Source organism: Triturus cristatus, chromosome 4_2 (genome assembly GCF_964204655.1).
Source record: "Triturus cristatus chromosome 4_2, aTriCri1.1, whole genome shotgun sequence".
Taxonomy (NCBI): domain Eukaryota; kingdom Metazoa; phylum Chordata; class Amphibia; order Caudata; family Salamandridae; genus Triturus; species Triturus cristatus.
This window is the reverse complement of record NC_140586.1, coordinates 116,555,150-116,579,056: the sequence shown is the minus strand read 5'-3', so window position 1 is coordinate 116,579,056 and position 23,907 is coordinate 116,555,150. Positions and strand designations below refer to the sequence as shown.

At 49.0% G+C, this 23,907-nt stretch overlaps 1 protein-coding gene across 2 annotated transcripts in view; it reads left to right on the top strand.

The window, feature by feature from the left end:
• Positions 1-23,907, top strand: part of LOC146833120 (intercellular adhesion molecule 5-like) — a 222,156-nt gene that overhangs the window by 68,213 nt on the left and 130,036 nt on the right. Inside the window, exons 7-9 of one of the 2 annotated variants that reach the window (XM_085600743.1) lie at positions 8,286-8,528; positions 11,042-11,284; positions 16,175-16,417. In XM_085600743.1, the coding sequence (XP_085456869.1) occupies positions 8,286-8,528; positions 11,042-11,284; positions 16,175-16,417 (729 nt within the window). The remainder of the gene's footprint in view (positions 1-8,285; positions 8,529-11,041; positions 11,285-16,174; positions 16,418-23,907) is intronic. The other variant, XM_085600744.1, reaches the window with a different exon arrangement.

The following is a 23,907-nucleotide window of genomic DNA, read 5'->3' as shown; positions in this document are numbered from 1 at the left end:
CGCAATTAAGGAATACCTGCCCATTCATTTCTATGGGCCAGGAGACCCATAGGAATGAATGGGAAGTAATTCTCAAATAGCGAATCGCAATTTGCTAATCGCAATTTGAGAATAATTTCAAAGGTGCAAGGGTGTCATGATGACACCCTGATGCACCCCTGAAATGAGCATGTGTGTGCATATGGCGCACATACATGCCCTAAGGGCATGTATGAGCGCCACGTGGCACTTTGTAAAATTCAAAAAAGTGCTTTTTGAAAGGAAATCGCAAATTACCACCAACTGGAAGTTGGTGGTAATTTGCGATTTCTTAAGGATAATTTGCACAACTTGGGTGCTTTTAACATATCATTTAAGAAATCGCAATTTGCGATTTCTTAAATGCTTACGCAAAATTAAGAAATCGCTAAATTAGCAATTCCTTATTTTTGCGATGGGATTTGGCTCATACATCCCGATTACCGATTTTTTAATCGCAAACGCTGTTATTTTGTGAATCGCAGCGTTTGCGATTAAAAAATCGTTTGATACATATGCCCCCAGGATCCTAACTGAACCTCACTCCCTCCAGGCACTCTCCTTCTCCTCGCGGGGTCCTCTGGTGTTGCTGGCAGGCAGATACTGGTGCTCCAGACTCCAGGGCAAGTGGTCTTGTTTCTCCTGGATGATGTCCTCTCATTCAGCAGGTAGGCTAGCAGGGAGACTGGCAGACCTCGGTCCCCAGTCCTAGCCACATGGACATATAGCCCCTGTTGACTGATCAACGTTTCATTATTTGACAATTGGGGAGATTCAAGCTCCCCTTTTTATAATCCATTGACAGACACAGATATGTTATAGTGTCTCAGTCTTTGAAGTTTGGGTTGGGGGTGTTACCTCCTATGAAGTGCCCACTCCTCTGTCCTTTACAGCAGGAGCGACTCCAGCTTTGGGAGCTCCTCAACACAGGCCATGGGAGTGACTCGAGGATCACACCTGAATGTTAGCCACGCTCAAATATACCTAACAAAGGTTATACAGGCCCTAACCTGCTCTAAATGATTCCACGTCTTCCTGAGAATGTGGCCAGGCTTCACGGTCCAGTGATCTTTTCAAAATGAAATGACCCTTTTGAGCTGCACAGGGGTGTTTGGCTCTCCCTTGCTCCAGTGTGTGTCCCGCCCAGCACTCAGGAAAGCAGTAGTCCACAAAACAGCGTCCACCTCCACATGCCTCCCCAAGCTCTGGTCTGGTTTCCAATATGGAACCCACAGGCCTCTATGTACTTTCCCACACACAGGCACAGACACAGCACAGCACACCATGCAGATACACTTGCACTGCACAGTGCTACATACTAACATGATGTAGGCCAATGGCAAGTTAAGCATACAGCAGCTGCATTTCACATGAGTGGGCCAGTAGGACCCACTCTAGTGAAACAGGTAAAAAGGGTTGTTCACCCCACTGATTATTACTACAAAAACACAGTATGCTGCCACCACAATGCTTGTTCTCCTTATCTCTTCGTAAGAGCAGTAGCTCTTCACCACTGCAAGGGTAGCGTTTGTGCACCCCTCTCAGTCCAGCAAGGCTGCAGTCTGTGAGACAGGCCTCGATCATGGTGCACATGCACGATCTGTGCTCACCCATGACAAAAAATATGCACCAAGAATGCACATATCGGGGAGGAGCCTAGCGCGCAACCAAGATGGCCGCGTAGGTGCGAGGCTCCCGAGGACCTCCGCGACCTCCTGCATTAATCCTGACTATATCCTGTCCTAGATGAGGGGACTGTGTCTGTGAGCCCGAGCTGAGGTGACACCCGTTTTCCGTTTCCAAATCGGACCTCGGACACCGGCGGGAGCACCGATTGAGGTTTGCGGCCTTCTCCACGCCAGCCCCCCGGATTGGAGTAGTGGGGCGATCCGGAGACAAAGTGAACAACAGCGGCGGGCAAGGCTGGGCGACTCGCGTACCCCGCACTTTCACTTTCGCTTTTGCGCCCTCCTTGCTGACGGGCGAGGTAGGGTTGCGGGGCGGTGTGCGGTGGTGTGGCCTTGCCCGGGTGCCCGGCCGACCCGCCGTCTGTGATCCGGCCTGCGGACCTGTGGTCGCCCCCCCCCCCGGAGCCCGTGAACTGGTTTGTCGGCCCCTTCGAGGAGATTGGCACGATTTGGGGACTGCAACCATGTCCACAAAGCAAGATGGCGACCGTGCAAAGGTGAAATCGACCCGCCGTGGCACGGCCCATCAGTCCAACAACATGGACCGCTACACCCTCCAGAAGGGATCTCCTGAGGCGCCGCGTACGTCCCCTGCGGGCCCGACTGATGCTCCTGCTCTGCCCGCGGATCTGACCCTCCGAGACGTCATGGGCGCCATCGCCGAAATGAAGGCCTCGGTGGACCAGCGCTTTGACACTCTGGCGCAGAAGATAGACTCGGTCCTCGTGGATGTGGGCCTGGTAAGGGCCGATTTGTCCAAAACGAATGACCGGGTCGACTCTTTGGCCCACACTACCTCGGGCCTCACTACGGACGTGGCGGCCCTCCAAAAGGAGGTGCGCCGGCTTGGCCAGGCGAGCGCCCTGATGGATCGTCGACTGGAGGATTCCGAGGGTCGGGCCCGGAGGAACAATGTCCGCATTATTGGGGTGCCGGAGGGACGAGAGGAGGAGGCGGCGGATCTTTTTGTGGAGGACTTGATTCTCACCCATCTCCAGCCCCGGGGGCTGAGTAAACTCTTTGCGGTGGAACGTGCCCACAGGGTCCCCGGAGGAAGACCTAAGGCCGGAGCCCCGCCGAGGCCTCTCATTGCCCAGATTTTCAATTTTCGAGACAGGGACGCTATCCTGCAGACTTCTAGGCTACAAGGACCGGTCAGACTCGACAACATGGACGTCAATTTCTATCCTGACTTTACTCCGGCGGTCCAAAAGCAGAGACTGAGTTTTCTCGGAGTTAAACGTCGTCTACGGGACCTGAACCTTAAGTACGCAATGCTTTTTCCAGCTAAGCTGAGGGTAGAGGTGGATGGCCGCACGCACTTTTTTGATCGTCCCGAGGCGGCCGGGGACTGGTTGGACACTTTGCCCGGGGATCGGGGCCGGGGGGGTGGGGGGGGTGCGGTTGGTGGGGAGGGCCCGCCGGATCAGGACTGAGGGACAAATAGTAGGCCTTGCTCAGGACAATATTATTGTTATCATTGACTGCTCGTGTATTTTCCCCTCCTGTGGAGGTCGTGCGGGGTCTCTTGGGGGCTTTCCCTCCTCCTCTGGGGGACTAGTTAGTTTTTTCATCTATGGGGCGACAGGCACACTGCACTTTGGGGGGGCTGTCTGGGCTCATGCAGGGGTGCAGGGAGGGGGGAGTTCTGTTGGGACGGGTGGGTTGGGGTGGGGTGTTGTTCGTTTATACCGCAAGGCAAACCCTTTACTGTGTTGGTGTTTTTGAGGTGCTCTTGGGGGGACAAATGATGGCTTCTGTATGTGATGGGGGGTAGGGATTTGACTCTGTTGTGATGGAACGTTAATGGACTGGGGGATAGGATTAAGCGAGGTGTGGTCCTGCAGTATCTGAAACGAATTTCTCCAGATGTGGTCTTTCTGCAGGAGACACACCTTATTGGTAATTCCTTTCATGCCATGAATCGGCGGGGCTATCGCTTGGTGGCCCACTCGGGCTTCACGTCGGGCTCGCGGGGGGTGGGCATCATGGTTAAGAACTCGCTCCCGCTAGAAATAGATGAGGTGCGCCATGATGAGAGGGGACGTTACACGGTCTTGGTGGGGAGAATGGAGGGCAAAGTAGTCGTTTTTGTATCAGTGTACGTCCCACCGGGGTTACAATCTACCACTTTTGCGGATCTGGGGCGCCTCCTCCTTGACCTCCCGGGGGGGCTTCTGGTGGTTGGGGGAGACTTCAATGCGGTGGCTTCTGGGACTATGGATCGTTACCCCCCTAGGGACCTCCCCCGGGCACAGGCGTGGCTGCCCGGCCTCTTAGATACATTGGGATTGGTAGACTGCTGGCGACTAAAACATCCCGCGCAGCTGCAGTACACCTTTCATTCGGGTGCCCATGGTAGCCTCTCGCGGCTTGATCATGTCCTTGTCCCTGCGGCCTATGCTGGGAGGGTGGGAGAGGTGCGCCATCTGGCGCGGGGTATTTCAGATCACTCCCCGCTCCTGTTGCATTTTGGTGTCTTCCCGAGGGGGGAGGGCAGGGTAGCTCCAATCAATGCATGGTACCTGCGCGACCCCACTATTCGTGCCGACTTGATTAAATCCTTGCAGCGGTATTTTGAGGAGAATGTGGGGTCTGTCCCTTCGGCTATCTCCCTGTGGGAAGCCTTCAAGACAGTTCTTAGAGGGGAGGCCCTCTCCTTTATCTCCCATGCCCGGAGGCGCGAGCAGGAGGAGGTGACCCGGGTGGAAGCCGAAATTACTGAACTAGAGGGTGACCTGGGGAGTGGGGTGACGGATGCCGCACTACATGTACTACACCTTAAGCAGGCAGCCTATAGGGCCCTCGTCACGGAGGCGGCCAGGGGCCTCAGTAGAGAGCAACAGGGGCGACTGTATGATGTGGGTGATAAGGCTGGTAAATTGATTGCGTGGTTGGATAAAAAGGAGAGAGCGAATCGTGTGGTCCCGCTGATCGAGAGAATGGATGGTGTACGTGTCACCGAGCCAGAAGACATTGTCTCCTGCTCCGCGGATTATTTCCGCGAGGTGTATTCCCCGGTTTCTCCCTGCTCGGAGGAGGATTCCCATGCCCTGCTTCGGGACATCGCGCTGCCCTCCCTTTCGGTGGAGGACAGGGAGTCGTTGGAGGCTGCTCCCACCTCGGATGAAATTGCCCTTGCAATACGCTCGGTCGCATCTGGCAAGGCCATGGGCCCAAACGGTATCCCTATCGAGCTGTATAAGCTGCGACCGGATGTGCTGGCGCCCCACCTTCGCGCGATGTTCCTGGCGGCCCACTCGCGGGGCTCCCTCCCGCCGGACCAGCGTCTGGCTACAATCGTAGTGATCCACAAGGAGGGGAGACCCCGAGAACGGGTCACATCCTATAGGCCTATCTCGCTCTTGAATGCGGAGCCCAAAATCCTCGCCAAGGTGCTCGCCAACCGGCTGGTCGGCGTGGTGGGTGATCTGGTCCACCAAGACCAGTCCGGCTTTATACCCCATCGCAACACGGCCCTTAATCTGCGGCGCCTGCACGGGGTGCTCGCGCGTGTTCCGTTTGTGCGGGAGCCGGCCATCTTGGCGTCCTTAGACGCCACCATGGCGTTTGATACACTCGAGTGGCCATACATTTGGGCGATGCTGGCGAAATTTGGATTTGGACCGGGATTCATCAGCTGGGTCAAATTGTTGTATTCGGGCCCATTGGCGCAGGTGGTGGTGAATGGACGAGTCTCGGCCCCATTCGCGCTGGGACGAGGCACGCGACAGGGTTGCCCCTTGTCGCCTCTCCTGTTTGCACTGGCCTTGGAACCCTTGGCGGAGTGGCTGCGGTGGCACCCTTCCATCCGTGGTCTCCGTTGGACCCCCGAGTATGAGGACCGCGTGTCCCTATACGCTGACGATATCCTTTTGTACCTCGCCTCCCCGCGTAAATCACTGATTGTCCTGGTTGATGTTTTGCGCTCATTCGGCCGCAACTCAGGCCTTGTCATCAACTGGGCTAAATCATGTGTGTATGTGCTTTCCGGGGATGCTCCCGTCCTCCCGCGGGACTGTCCGATCCAGATTGCCTCTCAGGGGTTCCGGTACCTGGGTATCTATATCACTCTGGACCCGGAGGCCCGCTACGAGCGGAATTTGCTTACCCCCTCCAGCGCTTGAAGGAGGACGTCGCGCGTTGGCGGCGCCTGCCGCTTTCGCCGCTCGGCCGGGCGGCATTGTTTAAGATGATGTCGTTGCCACGCTTCCTGTACGCTCTCCAGAACACTATGGACTTGGTCCCGGCGCGCTACTTCCGTGAGGTGGAGAGTCTACAGCGTCGCTTGTTCTGGGACGGGAGGCCGCGTATTGCCTTGGCGAAGTTGACGCTCCCGTGGTACGACGGGGGGGTTGCCCTCCCGGATATTAAACGGTATTACTGGGCCTCCCAGCTAGCTGCAATTAATCATGGCCTTTACGGGCCCGCCTTAAACCCGGCATTTGAAATGGACAAGGTGCTCCTGCCTGGTGGCGACTACAATCGAGCGCTCTACTCTGGCGCGCCCGACCCCCGCCTGACGGGACCTACGCGTGTCATGGTGCGAGTATGGCACGCGGCTAACGTAGCTATGGGGTGGAAGGACCGTTTGACCCGGGCGTCACCGCTATATGCGTCTGAGAGGTTGGGCTCCCTGTGGACCTCGAAGGGCTTCGAGAAGTGGGACACGATCGGCATCAGTACAGTGGGGGACCTCTGGACGAGGGGGGGATTTAAAACATTCGAGATGCTGCAGACGGAGTTTCAGCTGCAGGGCAGTGAATACTTTCGGTACTTGCAGGTCCGCCACGCACTGAGCTCCGTCTTCCCAGACGTCGCCTCCATTCCGGAGTCATCCCCCCTGGAGGATAGAGTGCTGGATGGCCATGTTCCGGACAGCACGATCTCCCTCATATACAAAAAACTGATTAATGATCGCTCGGGCCTGCTGACTGGCCTCCGCGAGGCCTGGGTTGCCGATGGGCTGGAGTTGGACGACGAGGACTGGATTTCCGCGGTGGCCTCTCCGAAGGAGGTGGCCATACCGGCCCGCCTTCGCTTCGTCCAGCTAAAGATCCTCCACCGGGTTTACATGACGGGGCCAAGGCTTCTGCGTATGGGCTATGCCGAGGATGGGCTGTGTAAGCGTGGGTGTGGTGCTTTGGCGACTTTTTTGCATATTCTGTGGGAATGCCCGAAGGTGGAGCGATTCTGGCGTGGTGTGCATGAGGTCCTGCGAGTGGTTACGCGTGTCGCGCTGTTGCCTGAAGCGAGGAGATGCTTGCTGAATGTGTGGGAACCAACTGACTACTCGGTTCCGCAGACACGGTGGGTGACTCTGGGATATATGATAGCTAAGCGTGACATCGCGCAGCTGTGGGGGTCCCAGAGGCCCCCGGCGGTGTCGGCCTGGAAAGAACACATGGATTGGTGCATGTTCCGAGAAAAGGTGGTGTACGTGGCGAGAGGTAAGCCTGGGGCGTGGGTGAAAGTTTGGGGCCCCTGGAACGCCTACCGCGGGGGTATTTGTGAGCCACCACTGCTGCCGGCTGCCTCGCCAGCTCCGTCCCCCTAGTTGACCCCCTCCCCCGGCCCCGGGCACAGGGTCCCCCAGTCCCTGTTCTCTTCCCGTTCCCCTCTTTAGATTCTTGTGGATGGTTGGGGTCCCCCACTTAAGGAGCACGTGCTGTCACTTCGGATTGCGGGTTGCCTTGCGGGTGTGGTTTTTTTGTGTTGTTGTGTTCTTATAAAATGAAACCGTATTGCGGGCTCGGAGTCATGTGGCCCACGTCGTTGATACCTCCTGATTTACCTCTCTGCAACGCCAAGAGCCCTTTTTTGTATGTATGTCATATGCTCCTGTCACTCTAGCGGCCGGCCGGAAGGTTGTAGGCCCATACTTGTATATATTTGAGATTGCAATAAACGGTTTCAAACAAAAAAAAAAAAAAAAAAAAAAAGCACATATCACTGCAGCTGGGGCACACTCTTCAGAAATCAACATCTGTTACCGGGTAGAGTACTTTTCCATCCCAACAATTACTCACAATTGTATTATGCCTATTGAGTGTTGGATTTAGTTTAGGAGTCATGTTAGCCTCTAGTTTTTCAAGTGCTTCTGAATTTGGTGCTGCAATTTTCGCTGTGATTGGAAAGTAGTATTCAGAGCTGAATTTGTGCTGGTGGTTTTTGGTACTCAGCACCAACACTTAGTCAGCAACACCGGCGCTTTTCATGAGCTCCAGTTAAGGATACATTCACATTCATTTATGTTATGCAGGGGAGGTTAAGTGATTTGCCCAGAATCACAGGATGTTGAGCTGAAGCCGAGACTCAAACCTGGTTCCCGGGCTCCGGGCATTATGCCACATCCATTCCCACACTTCATGGTTAGTTGGTTCTGTTTAAGGCGGCACTAACAGGAGAAATGGGCTGGTGCACGCTACCTCCTGACGAGAGCCCCAGCACTTATCTTTTGACAAATTAACCACTGGTAGTATTTAATAGCTATGGTAGCCCAACAACAGGTAAATTAACATATCTGAAAAATGGGTTGAAGGGTGTTTATTTTACCGGTTACTCTTTTATATATTTTAGATGGTTCTGAATTCAGTGACTTCCTCTGTCCAAGCACTCAGACGTGGGTGGAAGGGACCACCATCATGTTCTCGTGTGAGGCCGATGGCAATCCAGCACCAGACATCAACTGCTCCAAAGATGAGGAGACCAATGTCATCGGACATCGACTTGTAGTCAGCAGGCATGATGCTGGTACTTACCGCTGCAAGGCAAGCAATAAACGTGGTGTGGCTGAGAAGAACATTACAGTCATAGTTGAATGTAAGCCTTATTCGTACGTTACATCTATCACACATTTGAGATTTTGAGACAAATAGAACCTTTCACCTTTGTGTGTTATACTAGTGAGCTGGAAACAATATGAAATTATGGAAATCCCCCTCTTTCAATCAATCCTTTTCAGTTCTTGCTCCACTTATGAAGAGCTAAATTTGAAAGTGAGGGTCAGTTTTGTTGGGACAAGGAAAGAAGGAAGGACATAAGGATCGTTGCAAAAGACCAACAAAATGATTAAATTAGTGAGACAAGTACAGACAAAAGTGAAGGAAATAATGTACATAGAACAGAGAGAAAAAAAGTGAAAAACAAGGCATCATATGTGAAGAAAAAGAAGGGAGAAAGTCATTTAAAGAAAGCATGGAAAGGAAGACCTGGCATTTTCATTAAAGAATTTGGGCCTCATCTAGAGGAAGGTGTTAAAGTGCATCTGTTCACAATAAAGTATTTCTCCTTTGCCCACTAACTGTTCACTGCTTTCTTTTAGAAGTTGTGGCAATGTGGTTTTCCTGATAGCAGAGCTGCTGTTGATTTTACTGTCAGGAAACCTGTTGCACACACCAAAGCCCCTTTCATGCCATTCCCACCCATATCTGTCCTGGCCACGATCACATGTCAGTCATAGTGATCCTGGCCAGAAAAAAAGCCACAAATAACTCAAGTGCCCCAGGAGAAGCTCCCATCAAAGGTGGGTGAACATGGGGGGCATTAGTTTCGTTTTTGCCAATAAAAAAACTCTACTGTTATGGTTTACTTTCGGATAGAACAGAAGTGAGGGCAAATCTGCCGTGCTTGATGGACCTAGCCAACAGTGTTTTTGCCCTGAATATGGCGGGCGCTGTGGTGACAGGACACGGCAGGAGGAGAAATATTAAAATAGTGTTACCAAATACTATATTTGCAGAACCAGAAACAGCTGGTGTGACAGAGTTGGGACCTCAACCACACTATCCGCACAGCATCTGGCTCGCCAACCTGCAAAGGATTGCTTTCACAATCTCATTGATGACCCAATGTACAGTTTTTAGGCCTGACCCACTCTTCGTGGACCTGACTGGCTCCTTTAATATATATATATCCCACTTATTGATGAACACCATGAACTTTGCGGGTCATAGGAGACCTGGAAGACTCATGGTAGATATCAGGGCCGGCTTTAGGGCGGTGCGACCGGTGCCACCGCACCGGGTGCTGGCTTCCTGGGGGCGCCCTGTTTGAAAGTGTATTATCCTTTTGAAGCACCTGCTGCAGTGTTTCTTTCCCCCGGCAATTACCAGGCCTCACATAAATGTCAAGATAACTCGTGTGATTAATTATCTTCCTGGAGAGAGATCAGCATTTTGTATAGTTGAGGTTTTGACTTCGGTGAAGTTAGTGCAGAGGGTTAATATGCCTGCTGCAAAGAACGTGTACCATGTAGATTACAGAGTGCATATGATGTAAACAGATCAGCAGGTTACTTGCAATTTATAACTTAAAGTCCTAATATAGAATAGTGAGCTATTAACTTTCAACAGAGGACTGCATACACACTGCAAAGTATACATTATTAGAACATTGATTAATGTTGCAAAAAGGGTTAATTTGGCTAGAAATCGATTCTTATTATTAAAGAAAACTACCAACTATGCTGTTTCTTTTTCGACTCTGCATTTGTGCTTCTCCACACCAAGCACTCAAACTATACTGCCGACCAGTATGGATTGCATGTGACTCCTACACTTTTAGTCCTTTGGCTTATGTAACATTTCCTATACACTGATTTACACACGTATGATTGTCTCTGTGTAATGTGCGTGTGATGTAAAGTGCTCGGACACCCTACACTGGTATGAGTGGCGCTATATAACTAACTCAATGCATCTGAGAGAGTGTGGTTATGGAGACTTGGTCACTGTTAAAGGGTGCTAGTGAGAGAATCCGTGGTGGAGGTGGTCATGGGGGGGCGCCAACAAACATTGTCGCACAGGGTGCCACCAGCACTAAAGCCGGCCCTCACTGATTGAAAAACCCTCTTCAAAAACATATCCCACTTGTTGAACACCACTTCCATTGATTGCATATCCATCCCAATCATTGAAGACATTTCCCATTAATTTAAGGTTCAACTTCCCGATCAATGGACATTGGAGTTACTTCCCACTCATTGAAGAATGCTCTCGCTTTGGAGAATCCTCCCAACAATTGAAAATCTATTATTGTAGAGTTATAGAAAGTAGAACAGAGAAAATAGCACATCAATAAGGGAAAAAAGTATTTTAAAAAATTAAAATATTCCGAAGTGGGGGGAAATATTACATGCCAGTAGGATGAAAACTCAATAAAAGAGAAAATAACAAATGTCATGAATAAATATTTATGAACCCTCTTGCTAACGGAGAGTGGTGTTATGATGTTTATCTTATTTGTGAGAAAGCAGATTATCATACATGTTCCCACCGACATGAACATGCATGAAGGAATTAACTTAACAGTGCTGTCTTTGTGTTCTTTCCTAGATGCACCAAAGTTCAATGCATCCTTGTGCTCTAACACTCAGACCTGGGTGGAGGGTACCCAGGTCATTCTCCCTTGTCGAGTGGTTGGGAATCCACCCCCACTTTTTCGATGCACCGACGATGCTGGCGTCAATGCGAGCATGTATTGGTCTAAGGTCACAAGAAACCAGTCGGGCATCTATCAATGCCTGGCTACCAACAAGCATGGGCACGACGCTATAAATATAACGGTGACAGTTGAATGTAAGTTAAGCTTACTGACTTCAGTATCTATGTCAAAGCAGTAGAAAGCAGTCCAAATCCATATTGTTTTCCCATTTCTTTCCCACGCACAGTTTCAAGCACAGGAATACAATAGCTAATGTGCTAAACATAGGAAGGCATTGCATTTAAAAGGACTGAGTGGAGGGAAAAGGGTTTGCTCACAACTGAGGAATATTCCCAGAGAGTAATAAAGCTGTAATAGAAAGAAAAACAGTATCAGCTAAACAGTACTTGGGTGGTGGGGTCATCTTTCAGGCTGTGACACATTTGTCTTTGGTCCTATTCTGTATGGCTTTGTTTGCATTATTAAGTATTGATCATCAAATCTGTACTGCCTTTTCAAATAATTTCAGAACTATACCCAGTAGAAAACATGTCATTGGAAGTGTGTGACTGCGAGTTGTTTTGCATGGCATTAATTAATACTATGTGTTTTAGCACATTAATGCTTGTATTGGGCTTTGTAAGATGTAAGATGGAGGTTGCAGTTAGTTTCAGTCACTGGTGGTGCATGTTGGCCTTTTTTCTGAATGGCAATTTTTAAGGATCCCACTAGCTTATATCTATGCTGATTTGAGGACTTTCTTGGTAATGGTAAGTAAGAAGCAAGGTCCTACTAGCTCATAGGGTAATCAGGCGGTGTTCGATGGGCTGGTCTGACAGGTCAGAGTGTGTGCTGGTTTTTTGTGTCTATTTGTGGGCCTATTTTATGGCCCGGTGGGCCGATCTGTCGATGGAAGTCTACCAAACAGCGCAGCTGTCTGGTTTGCTAAAGGCATCTTGGGGACATTCGGAAAGCCTCCCTGGGAATGCATTCCACCCATTGCTTAGTATTGGCTTTGTGGTTCCTAACTCACATTTGCTTGGTTTCTATTTGCTGGCTTTGTTTGTTTTAGGCCGTCCAGCATGAATTTGCCCCTCCTGTAGAGCACGAGAAGGTAAACCATGGCTCTCAGACTGCCAGTACAGACTGGAAGAGCAGTTTAAAACTGCTAACTCGACTTTGCCATTTAAGGTAATGGCAAATCTCAGATCTCCCTTTTTTTACATATGTAAGTCACCCCTGCGGCAGGCCTAATGAACCATAAGGCAGGGTGCTGTAGGTTAAAATGTTGAACCTGTACTTTTAGATGTTTCAGCAATAAAAACACCAAATTTACATTTTTACTGTGGAAAGGCTAGTAACCCTATTAGCAAGTACAAACTTACAGGCTAGCAGTCCAGCCCTGGTAACTTCTAAATGGGACTATTAAGGTTGGCACTGTTTGGTATCAACAGAATCAGGAAACATAATCAGTTTTAATGGTTACTTCGAATTTGTGGGCAAAGTTCAACTTTAGAAGTTGCAATTCAGTTGCCCAAAGTTTACTGATGTACATGGAGATTGTCCTGCAGACAGCTTTCTGCTCCCATGGGGAGACGTGCAAACAACTCCCAGTAGAGGACACAATAGGGGCCTGCATGAGAGATAGGTGTTACCTCCCTTTTGCAGGAAGCCACACTGGTGCTAGCCCAAAAGGTGAGCTTGAAATGATAAGCCTTCTTTGAAGGGCAAATTGGTAACACTTAAGAGAGTGGCACTCTACTGTTTAGGCAGGCAAGCTGGCACGGTGGACAGGAGTGGAGAAACCAGTTGTCAAACCGTTTTTTCCAGGGGCGTGTAGCTATTTGGGAGCTACACCTTTGGGGGTGGGCCAGGGAGCTCTGACTACAGAGAGAGGTGTCTCGCCATATTGGGAGTGGGCAGAATGGTGCATCTTGGGGTAGCCAGATGCCACACTTCCGAGGAAGAGATCAGGAGAGAGGGAACCTGGTAGCCCACTCGCTCCGAACAGCATCCTACCCTGAAGGCATTTTCTGTAAACAAATAGGGCACCCCTGGCAACCAGAACTCAGAGCTCGACCGACTTGGAAGAAGGACTGTCCTGCTGCTCCGAGGGACCATCAAAGACATGCTGCACTGATGAGGCCTGCACCTGCTGGACATTGTGGCTAGCAAAAAGAGAGACTGTACCTGACGTGCATTTCTCAAGGCAAAGCTGTCTCCAGAGCCCAGTAAAGCCAAGAGAACTCCAAGGGCCAGCTGACTAGCCTCCTGTTCCCAGCTGAAGAAGCCTGTTGGGGAAAGTTGGTAGCCCACAGTCTTCAAGTTGCTTCGGCTGCTGCAGCACAGCACCATGGACCAAGACCGTGCACAGAGTTGAACATGATTTGCTGAACACGGATTTGCCATCAGAGAGTTGCTGGGCCCCTCAGAAAGCACTTTATCTACTCAGGAAACACTGGCCTGTGATCGCGACAATAGACGACTGGTAGTCCAGTGGTGCTGGACTTCAGCCAGACCGGAGAAGACTTTCTGGGATGTTGACCCTTTAAGCAGTACTCCTTCACCATCTTTCTATACTGGGCAATACCTGCAGGAAGGCCCCAGTTGACTGTAGCATATCCAGAGCATCCTGAGAGCATCTTCAGCATCCTTCATTCCTTGCAATAGAGACACTCCATAGTAATTCATTGCAACATGGATAAAGTGTCTGGAACTGCTGAAGGAGTGCTTGTTCTGGGAAGATAACTGTTCTTGAGGACCATGCTGGTTCCACTGACTAGCTCCCTGCCAGAGTTGGTTACCCCACATACTAGTAATCAGCTGCATCAACACTTACCTAACTTTTGTTTGAAAGATTTTCTGTGTCCAATTCGTTGACTTTGCTAAGGCATGTTTGTGGTTGAGTGAACTTGCTCTAATTTATTAGTTCTTGTAAAATCTATATATCTGGAACCCTCTAGTGGAGCTTTTTATTCTAGTGTCTTAATTCTTATAAAAATACAGTCTATTTGTATAATTGCTATTGGATTTCTTGAGTGTCATGTCGATCTCATCTTCAATTGTTTTGGTGTTGCTAAAATGATTTACTAGTGTTCCTCTGTGCCAAAGCTGCCCAGGGTTGATCTGAGGGTTTTACAGATGAAACCTACTGGGCATAAAGGGGCTGGTAAGTGTAATACATGGAGAGGTTGCACAACCACACAATAGAATATACCCCATTTCCTCACATTAGTGCCTAGCGGTTGGATTCAGAACTCTTGTTTAGAGTACCATACAGTTGTTGAAGTTAAGACCTCTGAGAATCCACATAAGTAGACACTGAGAAAAGAAGTCCTTGTGTTTCCCAAGTATTTGTTGAGTTCTGCAGTCTTCAGAGACTTTATTTCCAAGGAGTTGCTGAACTTTTAAAGGAGTTTTATAAGCCATGACAAAGTTTCCAATAGTTTCAAAAAGTTTGAAAAGCTCCTGGAAGTCACTGTGAGCCCCAAGAGCACTGGGAAAGGAGATACTCCAAGGTAGTGGGGGGGGGGGGGGGGGGTGAGAAAAAGAGGAAGAGGAGGATGCCCTCCACCCCAACACCAGGCACAGAATGCACTCTACAGCCAGCAGTGTAGGGACTCACACAGCAGCAGGAGATCCCTTCAAGAGTATGTGGCATCCCTAGAGGTGGAGGAGAGAGCCCTAGCCCTGAAATAAAGAAAGCTGTCTCTTGAAGAAAGAAGAGCCAAGCTGGGCTTGAAGCCTAAAGAGAATGGTGAAAGCAACTAAGACACTGAAGTATCTGACATGAGTGACCAAGTCAGACTGTCCAAAGGGATTGTCCCTAGTTATGTACCAGGGGATGTCATAATCAAGTGGCTGGCTTCATATGAGAGAGCTCTAGAAATGAGGAAGGTGTGTACACAACACTGGGGAACAATACTATGGGAGTTAGTACCAGTGGTTGATAGAGATAGACTGCTTACACTTGAGGATGAGTTTTGTTAATCTGGGGAAGCAACAAAATCCATGAGTATTGCGTAGGAACACCCACAGTAACACCCATGGAATGCGTCCCTAATGCAGAGTAGGGCAACGCAGCGATTTGCACTGCCTTGCCTCACTTCATTTCTATGACGCCATTCAAAACCACACAAAGTGACTTTGCGTGACGTCATAAATATGATTGTTTGATTTGCGGTGCTGGAGCATCACAAAAAGTGATGTTATGGTGGTGCAAGCGGCTCATAAATAAGCCCCAAATGGTGTGCAATTTCTGTTCGGATAAACAGAAAATAAAACCACAGTTTTACTCTCAGAGTCCCACAATCGCACGCTAATCATCGATGGGTTTGCTTTGTTAAAATCTATAGTGCTACACCCACCACTCTGTATTATATGTGCAAATAAATGAAGGGGTATATTTATTAAATAGTGGCACAGTGCAGCAAGTCACTTTGCTGCGCTGCCCTGTGTCACTGGGAAAGGACAGGAATTCACTGTATTTATCCAATACAGCACATTCCTGTCCTTTTCTCTTGAGCTGGTGCTGTTTTGGTAGCCTAGCGCCAATGCCTCCAGATTTTTTAAGCCATTCAAAGCCATCAAAGTGGCTTTGTGAGGCTTCATTAATCTGACTTAGAGGTTTATGTCATGCATGTACCACTTTGCAAGGTGCAAGCATGATGCAAAACTCTCATAAATATGCCACAAAGGGTATAAATCTGTTTCTATAAAACTTTGTAGCTTGACTCTGTAGCACCATGAACTAGCAAACAACCGTGAATGGAAAATAGATTATGAGTAGGCCTGATTTTTTTTTTTTATATTTTTTACCATTTCCTGCTGTATTGAGTTATTTATGGGTTTTGCACATCCTTTTTGTATATAAATTACCTATTTATTTTGTGTTCTGTGGCAAAGTTTAGTGGGTATCAGAACATTTACACATATATTGAAAAGTTAAATGTGCACTAAGACATGCATGCCTTTTCCGATTAAAACTATAAGCAGCCATAAGAAATGTATTTATATGTTTTAAGATATAATATTTTTAAATTTAGATGGACCTGCATTTAGCGAATTCCTCTGTCCGAGCACTCTGAGGTGGGTGGAAGGTACAGCAGCCACTTTCTCTTGTGAGGCAGATGGAAGGCCAACTCCGCGCGTTGAATGCACCAAAGATGGCGGCCCTAATGCAATCAGGCCTTGGCCTACAGTCACCAGACACGATGCTGGCACATACCGGTGTAACACAAGCAACAGACATGGTGTTGCTCTGAAGAATGTAGCAGTCAGAGTTGAATGTAAGTTATGTTCTTACCGTATTCCTATGACATATGTTGAGCAGAGTACTTAACATTTTGGACACAGTGTGAAGGGTAAGTAAAGTTCAATTTGTACACTTTTAATCCTAAAAATCTGGGAAATAGTAACAAATGAAGAACAAAAGGATTCTGTAAAGGTAAGGGTATGCGAGGGAGATGGTGAGAAAGGAAGAAGTAAAGGAAGCATGTGTTCGAGGCATGTGTGGCTGTAGATACACATGCTTTGAATACTCCTGCCATCTAGTGTTTGGTACGATGCGTGCAAGTTGTTTTTCTTCAAAGAAGTCGTTTGAGTCACACGGTAGGTGGACTCCTTCTCTTGGTAATAGTGTGCATGGGCATCGACTCCATTGTGAGATTACTTTCTTTCTGCCATCGGGTTCGGGCGCTCTGGTCTGAGACTGTTCCGTGATCCTTTCGGTATGTAATCCATTTTTCCATCGTCAGTGTTATTTTTTAATTCATTTTCACCGCTTGCATATCCAAATTCGGAAGACTCTCACTCGTTGAGTCTGAACACTCCGATCGTGGGCTTTGGGCCTTACCCGTCTGCACTATCTTACATTCATTCGACTCCATCAATGATACCCTGCTGATGGAATGGATTCCATTTTGATTCTGCTCTTTGTGCTGTTCCAAGTACACAGTGACGTAGGAAGGAGGGTGCAGTGGGTGGGAGCCGCCCTGGTTGTCATCACTGAGGGAGGTGACAAAATGGCAAGAATATTTTTTTTAACATATATTTTTGCCATTTTGTCATGCCGGGGGTGACAAGAAATTTTCAGCACCGGATACCACCTGACCTTGCTACGCCGCTGCAAGTACCTGCAGACCAACTTTCACAAGGTCTGCAATCAGTGCTTGTCCCCCAAGCACAAAGAAGAAGATTGTGAGACCTGACAGTTGTTTCGATTCAAAGAGATCTTACGGGACAGTCAGGCATGATGCAGAGAAATGCAGAGACGTGACATCGAGCACACACTCGGTATCATCGTTCAGCAAGACATAAAACCAGAAGAGGGAGATCTCGAAGCGTCAGCTGCTGAAGTAGAAGGGGCTTTTTCAGTTCAAGATTCGTACTACGGGAGGAGCCAAGATGGCGACCGGGACGGCAGCGTAGATTCCCGGCTCCGTGAACCTCCGCATCCCGCACGGATATCCTGCATGAGATCCTTATTCTGCGCTACGAGATCGTGTTCGTAAACGAAAGTGGCAACCGATCGTGTGACCCTGAGGTTTCTGACTGCAGTACCGCCGGAGAAATCAGCGATTGAACTTTGCGGCCCGTGCGGTCCCGAAGCCTTGGCCGGGCGGCAGTTTAACAACAGCGGCCTGTGGTGACTGGGTGGAGTCGGTCCGCCGGAGTGGTGCTCCCTTCGGCCTGCATTTTGCTGTGGTCGCTCCCCCCCTGCTGAGCGCTGCGGACCGAGGACATGCCCGGGTGTGCAATTCTCGGATTCTGTGGTGTTTGCCCCTGCCTTTGACGGTGAGCTGCCCGGACGCCGTCCCTGGTTCGGCCTGATCCTTGCGGGCTGCTCCCGGCTTTTTGCGGGAGCTGGTCCGTGGCGGAGACGACTATTGCCCGTGACCGCGCAACGGTTGAATCTGTTCCTCCCCCAGGATCCCTGTCTTCAGCGACGTGGACCTTGAGGCGTTGGTCCCGGGGTCCTGGCCCCAATACGAGTCGGGCCTTCCCAGCGGCCATTTTGTCACTATGCAGCCTACCATCCTGTCCGCTGGGACGCAGCGGGACTGGGGGTGTGTGACGGTCGGGAGTGTGGCAGAGCGATCGGAGAGTGCTGCTCTGGGGTACGGCGACCTCCTGGAGGCCCTTGGTGCCCTTCATTACTCCTTGGCTCATGGCGCCGGGGTCCTGGGGAGGAAGCTAGATGGTGTGGTATCAGCGTTGGGACAGTGGCGGCATGCTGGTCCACAAGTACACAGTGGCTTTCCACACTGCACACAGGAGGAAGATGTTGCGGCCCCCCCCGCGATTAGTGTACAGCCGGACACTCCGGACAGTATGCTACCGTGTGTTCGGCTAACTGTGGGCTTGATCTGCTCCGGAGGTATTGGACCTGAGCGGAAGATGGTGGCCTTGTCCCGTGCGCAGTCTCCGGCGGCCCAGGGACGATTCCAGCAACGTGTGTCTCATTTGACTGCTTCAGCCTGTCTGGACCTTGTGTGCAGTGCAGATCCTGGGGCGGCACTGGAAAAGACGCCCCCCCATGAAGCGGTCCGTGCTGATGCTCAGAGACTTCCACCCCACCTGTGTGCGTCGCTTCCCGACTGTTTTTGGACACTCCTGTACCTTGGGACATCGGACATGGTGCTGGGTCGAGGGGCAGGCATGGGCAGAATCGCAAAGTGCGGTCAAGGCTGAGGCTGATCCTTCGGGAGTGGTCACCTAGTAGACAGGCGGACTCATGGTTGCGTGCTCTCATGGTTATTCGCATAGTTGGTGCATAATGCTCCCCACTCCCCCCCTCCTTTTTTGATATGATCAACCTGGTGCTGCTAATTGTTTGCTGTGGGGAGACTTCACCGTGCGGGAGGGAGAAGCCGGGGGTATGTTTTGAAGGCCCTCCTCCAGTTTATTACATTCCTTCCGCCCCCCCGTCTGGGGGGGCTCTGTCTTACTCCTTTTTTCCCTGTCTCTTCTATATTTCGGGTCTAGTTCCAGGGCGACAGGCACACTGCTGGGGGGTGGGGCCATACTCATTCGCAGAGGTGCAGGGTGGGGGGATGGGGGAGGGGACTCTTTAGTCTTTATCTCTTTTTCCATGGCCTCCTTTTTCTTCTCTGTTTCTTTTTGCTTGTTTTTCTGGGATCAGCGCGGTACACCTCTCTTATTGTGAATCGCTTGCTCTTAATGTGTGCCACAGTTTCCGGGGGGTTCGCTGGGCTTTAGGTACGGGGACCTGTAGGCGCAACTATCTTTGATATTTCTCCCCATCCGTACTTTCCCGTGTCTGCGCCATTGATTCAATGTATTGCTGCTTGCTGCTTGCGTCTCTTATCCTTGCCCCTTATCGCTGTTGGGAAACTGTTTGGCACCTGATCCTACTGTTTTGTTTTATTATAAAATGAAAAACCCTTTCTCTCCTGGTGTCCTACCTGAGCGGCTCATTGGCCGGACTATACTGTATTGTAGACTTTGCTCTCCGAGGTGCCGCCTGTGTTTACATGTGCTTTTATTGTTCTGATTGCTTAGCGGCCGGCCCCGGGAGGTTGTAGGCCCATACGTGTAAGTGATTGAAACGTCAATAAAGGTTTTTCAAAAAAAAAAAAAAGATTCGTACTACGACTCGCATGATCTTCTGCCAGGTCCAGGTGCCGGGTCAAATCCCTCACCTGCCCACACCAAAACATTTAATTCCTACAAAACAAAAGGCTTCCGTGCTGCCACTGCCATCTGATTAAGGTAGGCAATGAGATCCAGCTTCAGCTAGCCTCTCCTCTGCTTCGCTAACAAAAGCACATATGAAGACTTCCGGCTCCGCACCGAGCCAAGATCACACCCCTTCAGCTCCCACCATTCCACCAACCAAAAGTGAAAACAGGTTCAATTCCAAAACCTTTAGCATGGAAAAAGAAATTGGCTCTTGCTACACTCCTGAAGCCATTTTTAGAGACAATTAAGGAAAGACTCAATCCAAAACAAAAACGGATCCATATACACCCAGAGACTGGCCGCATTATCATAAAGAGTGTCAGTGCCTTCTACCAAAAGGCAAACCTCTTACTAACAGGACATTGATCTCCCAATACCTATGTAAGAGAAAAAACAGGGCAAGGCTATCAGTCCTTTGCACCCTGTTTGTCCTTCTTCTCCATCTCATATACAACCACCTCCATCACCTGTACCTCCTGTACCTCACTCACCACACAATTCTTTAAACATTACACCTCTGGGATCTCCACACACAGACCCAAATGCAGATGCAGGAGATGACGACAATTATGGGGCACCACCACCACCAGACCCCTGGCAGGATTATGACATTGACCCTCCCGAGGATACATATCCAGACCTATATCAGCCAAACCCTTGACTCCTGATGATACTTCATCATGTCAGGAGTTTATAGCTAGGGCAGCAGCATACCATGAGGTTACGCAAAAAATCCATAGAAGAAGATATTTTATTTGAGAAATTATGTACCACACATAGGACATCTCAATCTCTTCCAATGTTGAAAGGCATGATGCGCCATGCAGATGATACTTTTAAGGACCCTGCACGTGCTCGCATCATTACCCTTAGGGTTGATAAAAATTAGACAGCAACACCATCTGACCCAATTTTTACTCAAGGACAACTTCCACCAGACTCCTTGGTTGCTCCAAAAAGGGTATATTCACAAACTACAGCAGACACACCACATCCTGATAAGGAATTAAATCTTAATGATGCAAACAGGTTGATGCACAATCTGCCAATCATTGTTGAATTGCACATACACAAGCACTGTTGGCCAGGTATGACAGCACTCACTGGAATGAGAAGGAGGATAGCTCTGAGAGGAGCATAAAAAGAAGGAGCAATAACTAGTCCAAGAAGGAAAAGTAATTTCCAACTCTTCAATCAGATGTGCACTGGACTCTGCTGATACCGCCACCAGAGGCATCAATACAAGTATTCGCATATGGAGGCATGCCTGGCTGCATATCTCTGGATTCAAGCCAGACGTCAAGCAAACTTTACTGAAGGTCCCTTTTGAAAAAGAGTATCTCTTCTGCCCGCAAGTAGATGAGGCCTTAGAGCAAATGAGAAAAGATAGTGAAGTTGCCAAACCTGCTTCAAACACTAAAGGCTCCTTTAGTTGCTCCTCTTATAAAGCGGGTTCCTAAATCACTTCCACAGATGCCTCCGCATCTTCCTATAGGTCACAAACTCAATCCTCTTCATCTAGAGGATATTTTAGAGGCAACTATAGCTGTAATAACTCTGGAACATCAACAACTGTTCAAACAGGAGGTGCAAGCTCTGTTACTCAAAGGAGCTATATAGCCAGTTCCTCTACAACATCAAGGGTTAGGTGTTTGTTCCCCATCTTTCCTAATTCCCAAAAAGGACATCTCTGTATGGCCCATTTTAGATCTATGGCCTCTAAATTACTATATACTATCAGAACACTTCCATATAGTCACACTTCCACAAGTGCTTCCACTTCTACAGCAAGGCAACTTAATGTCAGCATTAGACTTTAAGGACGCATACTTTCACATCTCCAATCATCCAGCACATCGCAAATACCTCAGATTTGTGATTGCAGGAAAACATTATCAATTCAAAGTCCTTCCATTCGGAGACACCACTGCGCTCAGAGTGTTCCCCAAATGCTTAGCAGTGGTAGTAGCGCATTTACACAGACAAAACATTCATGTCTTCCCGTATTAAGACGACTGGCTTATCAAAGTCAATACACACCTCCTATGTCATCAACACACTCAAAGTACCATAAATCTTGTGCATCAGCTGGGATTCATCATCAATTCTAAAAAATTACATCTTCAACCTTCACAGCTACAGCCATATCTTGGGGCTATTCTCAACACTCAGTTAGGTCCAGCCTATTCAAATACAGCCAGGATTCACAATTTACAAACACTGCTACCACAATTGCAAGCCAATCAATAATATCTAACAGTCAAAACTTCCATGCCTCTTTTGGGGATGATGGCAGCATGCATTGCCATAGTGCCTCATGCACGACTAAACATGCGTCCTCTACAGGAATGTTAAGCACGACCGTGGACTTCGTTACAGGGTCAATTACACAATATAGTGTTGGTAGACAGCCACACTCATCACTCTGTGCAGTGTTCAACACACAAAATCTGTGAAAAGGGCATGTGAGAAGTTGGCCTGGTATATGCTGTCCACTAATTAAAGTGGGCACCTTGCACCATTCCAAACGACCCTTATGATGTATGAGGTCAAAGATAACCTTGGGAAAGCTATCCTAGTGTTAGCTGTGGAGAGCAGCCTTCAGACCTAATCTTGAAGGATAGTAAAGCAGCTTGTTTTACCAGAATATCACCTCCTATATTGACTAAATGAAAGGAGAACCACACAGTAGTTATATAAAAAATATGCATTTATTAATATAACACTCTCTAGTATCCTCTACACAAGGATAGAACACAAAGCACACAATACGAGATCAATAGAACAGTTGTAAGTAGCATGATACACTATGGGCTCCAGGGGGAGACCAAACCATGTCGAAAAAAGTAGTATAAAAATCACTCCTTGAGTCAGTGGTTTCTTCTTGTAGAATCTTGTCCACGTAAAATCTTTAGTCTTGCCACCAGGTAAGCCCTTTTGTACCCACTGGAAGGGATTGGACAGATTCGGGGGACCCTCCTAGGGGAGGGTCAGGACAGAGGGGTGGTAACACCCATGTCTTTTGTCCAGTTTCGCGCTAGAGCAGGAGCCAATAGCTCCCAGAACTGGTTGGAGCTGGACTATGCACAGGAACACCAAATGTGCCCCAGGTGCAGATTTTCAAGCACTCTCAGAGTGCACCCACCAAGCACCAATACACTAAATCCTGTCTGGGAAGTGGTCACATCTCCCTGTGACAGGATGGGTATTGTGCTGCCTTCCTCTGCTGGAGCTTGGCTCAACGCAGGAAGGCAGAAATGTGTCTCTGGTCGTCAGCATCCATTTTGTCGAGAAGGCTGGCATCGGATAAACCAGTGACCCCACGAAGCTCGCTCCAGAAGGGTGGAATCATACCTCCCACACCGGTTACCGGTGTGGAGGTATGATTCCAAGGTGTTTGATACCAAACACAATATGTTTCTATGTAGCCGTTTTCGAGATAGCATTCACCACGAGGTTATAATGCACCTCTACCTATATGTCCGGCCGAGTCACAGTCAACCCGGGAGAATGGTCTCCGTAGGCTGCAGAGAGGCTCTGCTCATGCAGAGGCACCCTCTCACATAAAACCCAGCACCCTACCTTCAGGTTTGATAAGGCCTGCAATAGGGGTGACTTACAAGTTTTAAGTGTAGTGACCAATAGATATAGTGAACCTATATCTAAACTAAGGGGTGCAATCACCAGCTTACACAGGTTGCAGGAGCAGACCTGTAGTCCCATTTTGCATGGCCTCTCATTGTTGGCATAATACATGCTTCAGCCCATGGGAGGCCTCTGGGGTACCAATGCCCTGGGTACATGTGTACCATATACTAGGGACTTATAAGGGTACTCCAGTATCCAATCTGGAGTGTACCAAAGTACATGTATGTCAATTTAAAGGAGAAAGCAGATAGACTGGGGTCCTGATTAGCAGGATCCCAGTCAGACTAATCAAAAACAGTGCAACATCAAGCAAAAAGTGTGGGTAACCATAAAAAGCAGATCCTACTTTCCTACAGGGCTTTATTCATCAACCCTGTTCCACAAGTCGTGCTAACAGCAGATGCATCTCTCACAGGAATGGGTGCTC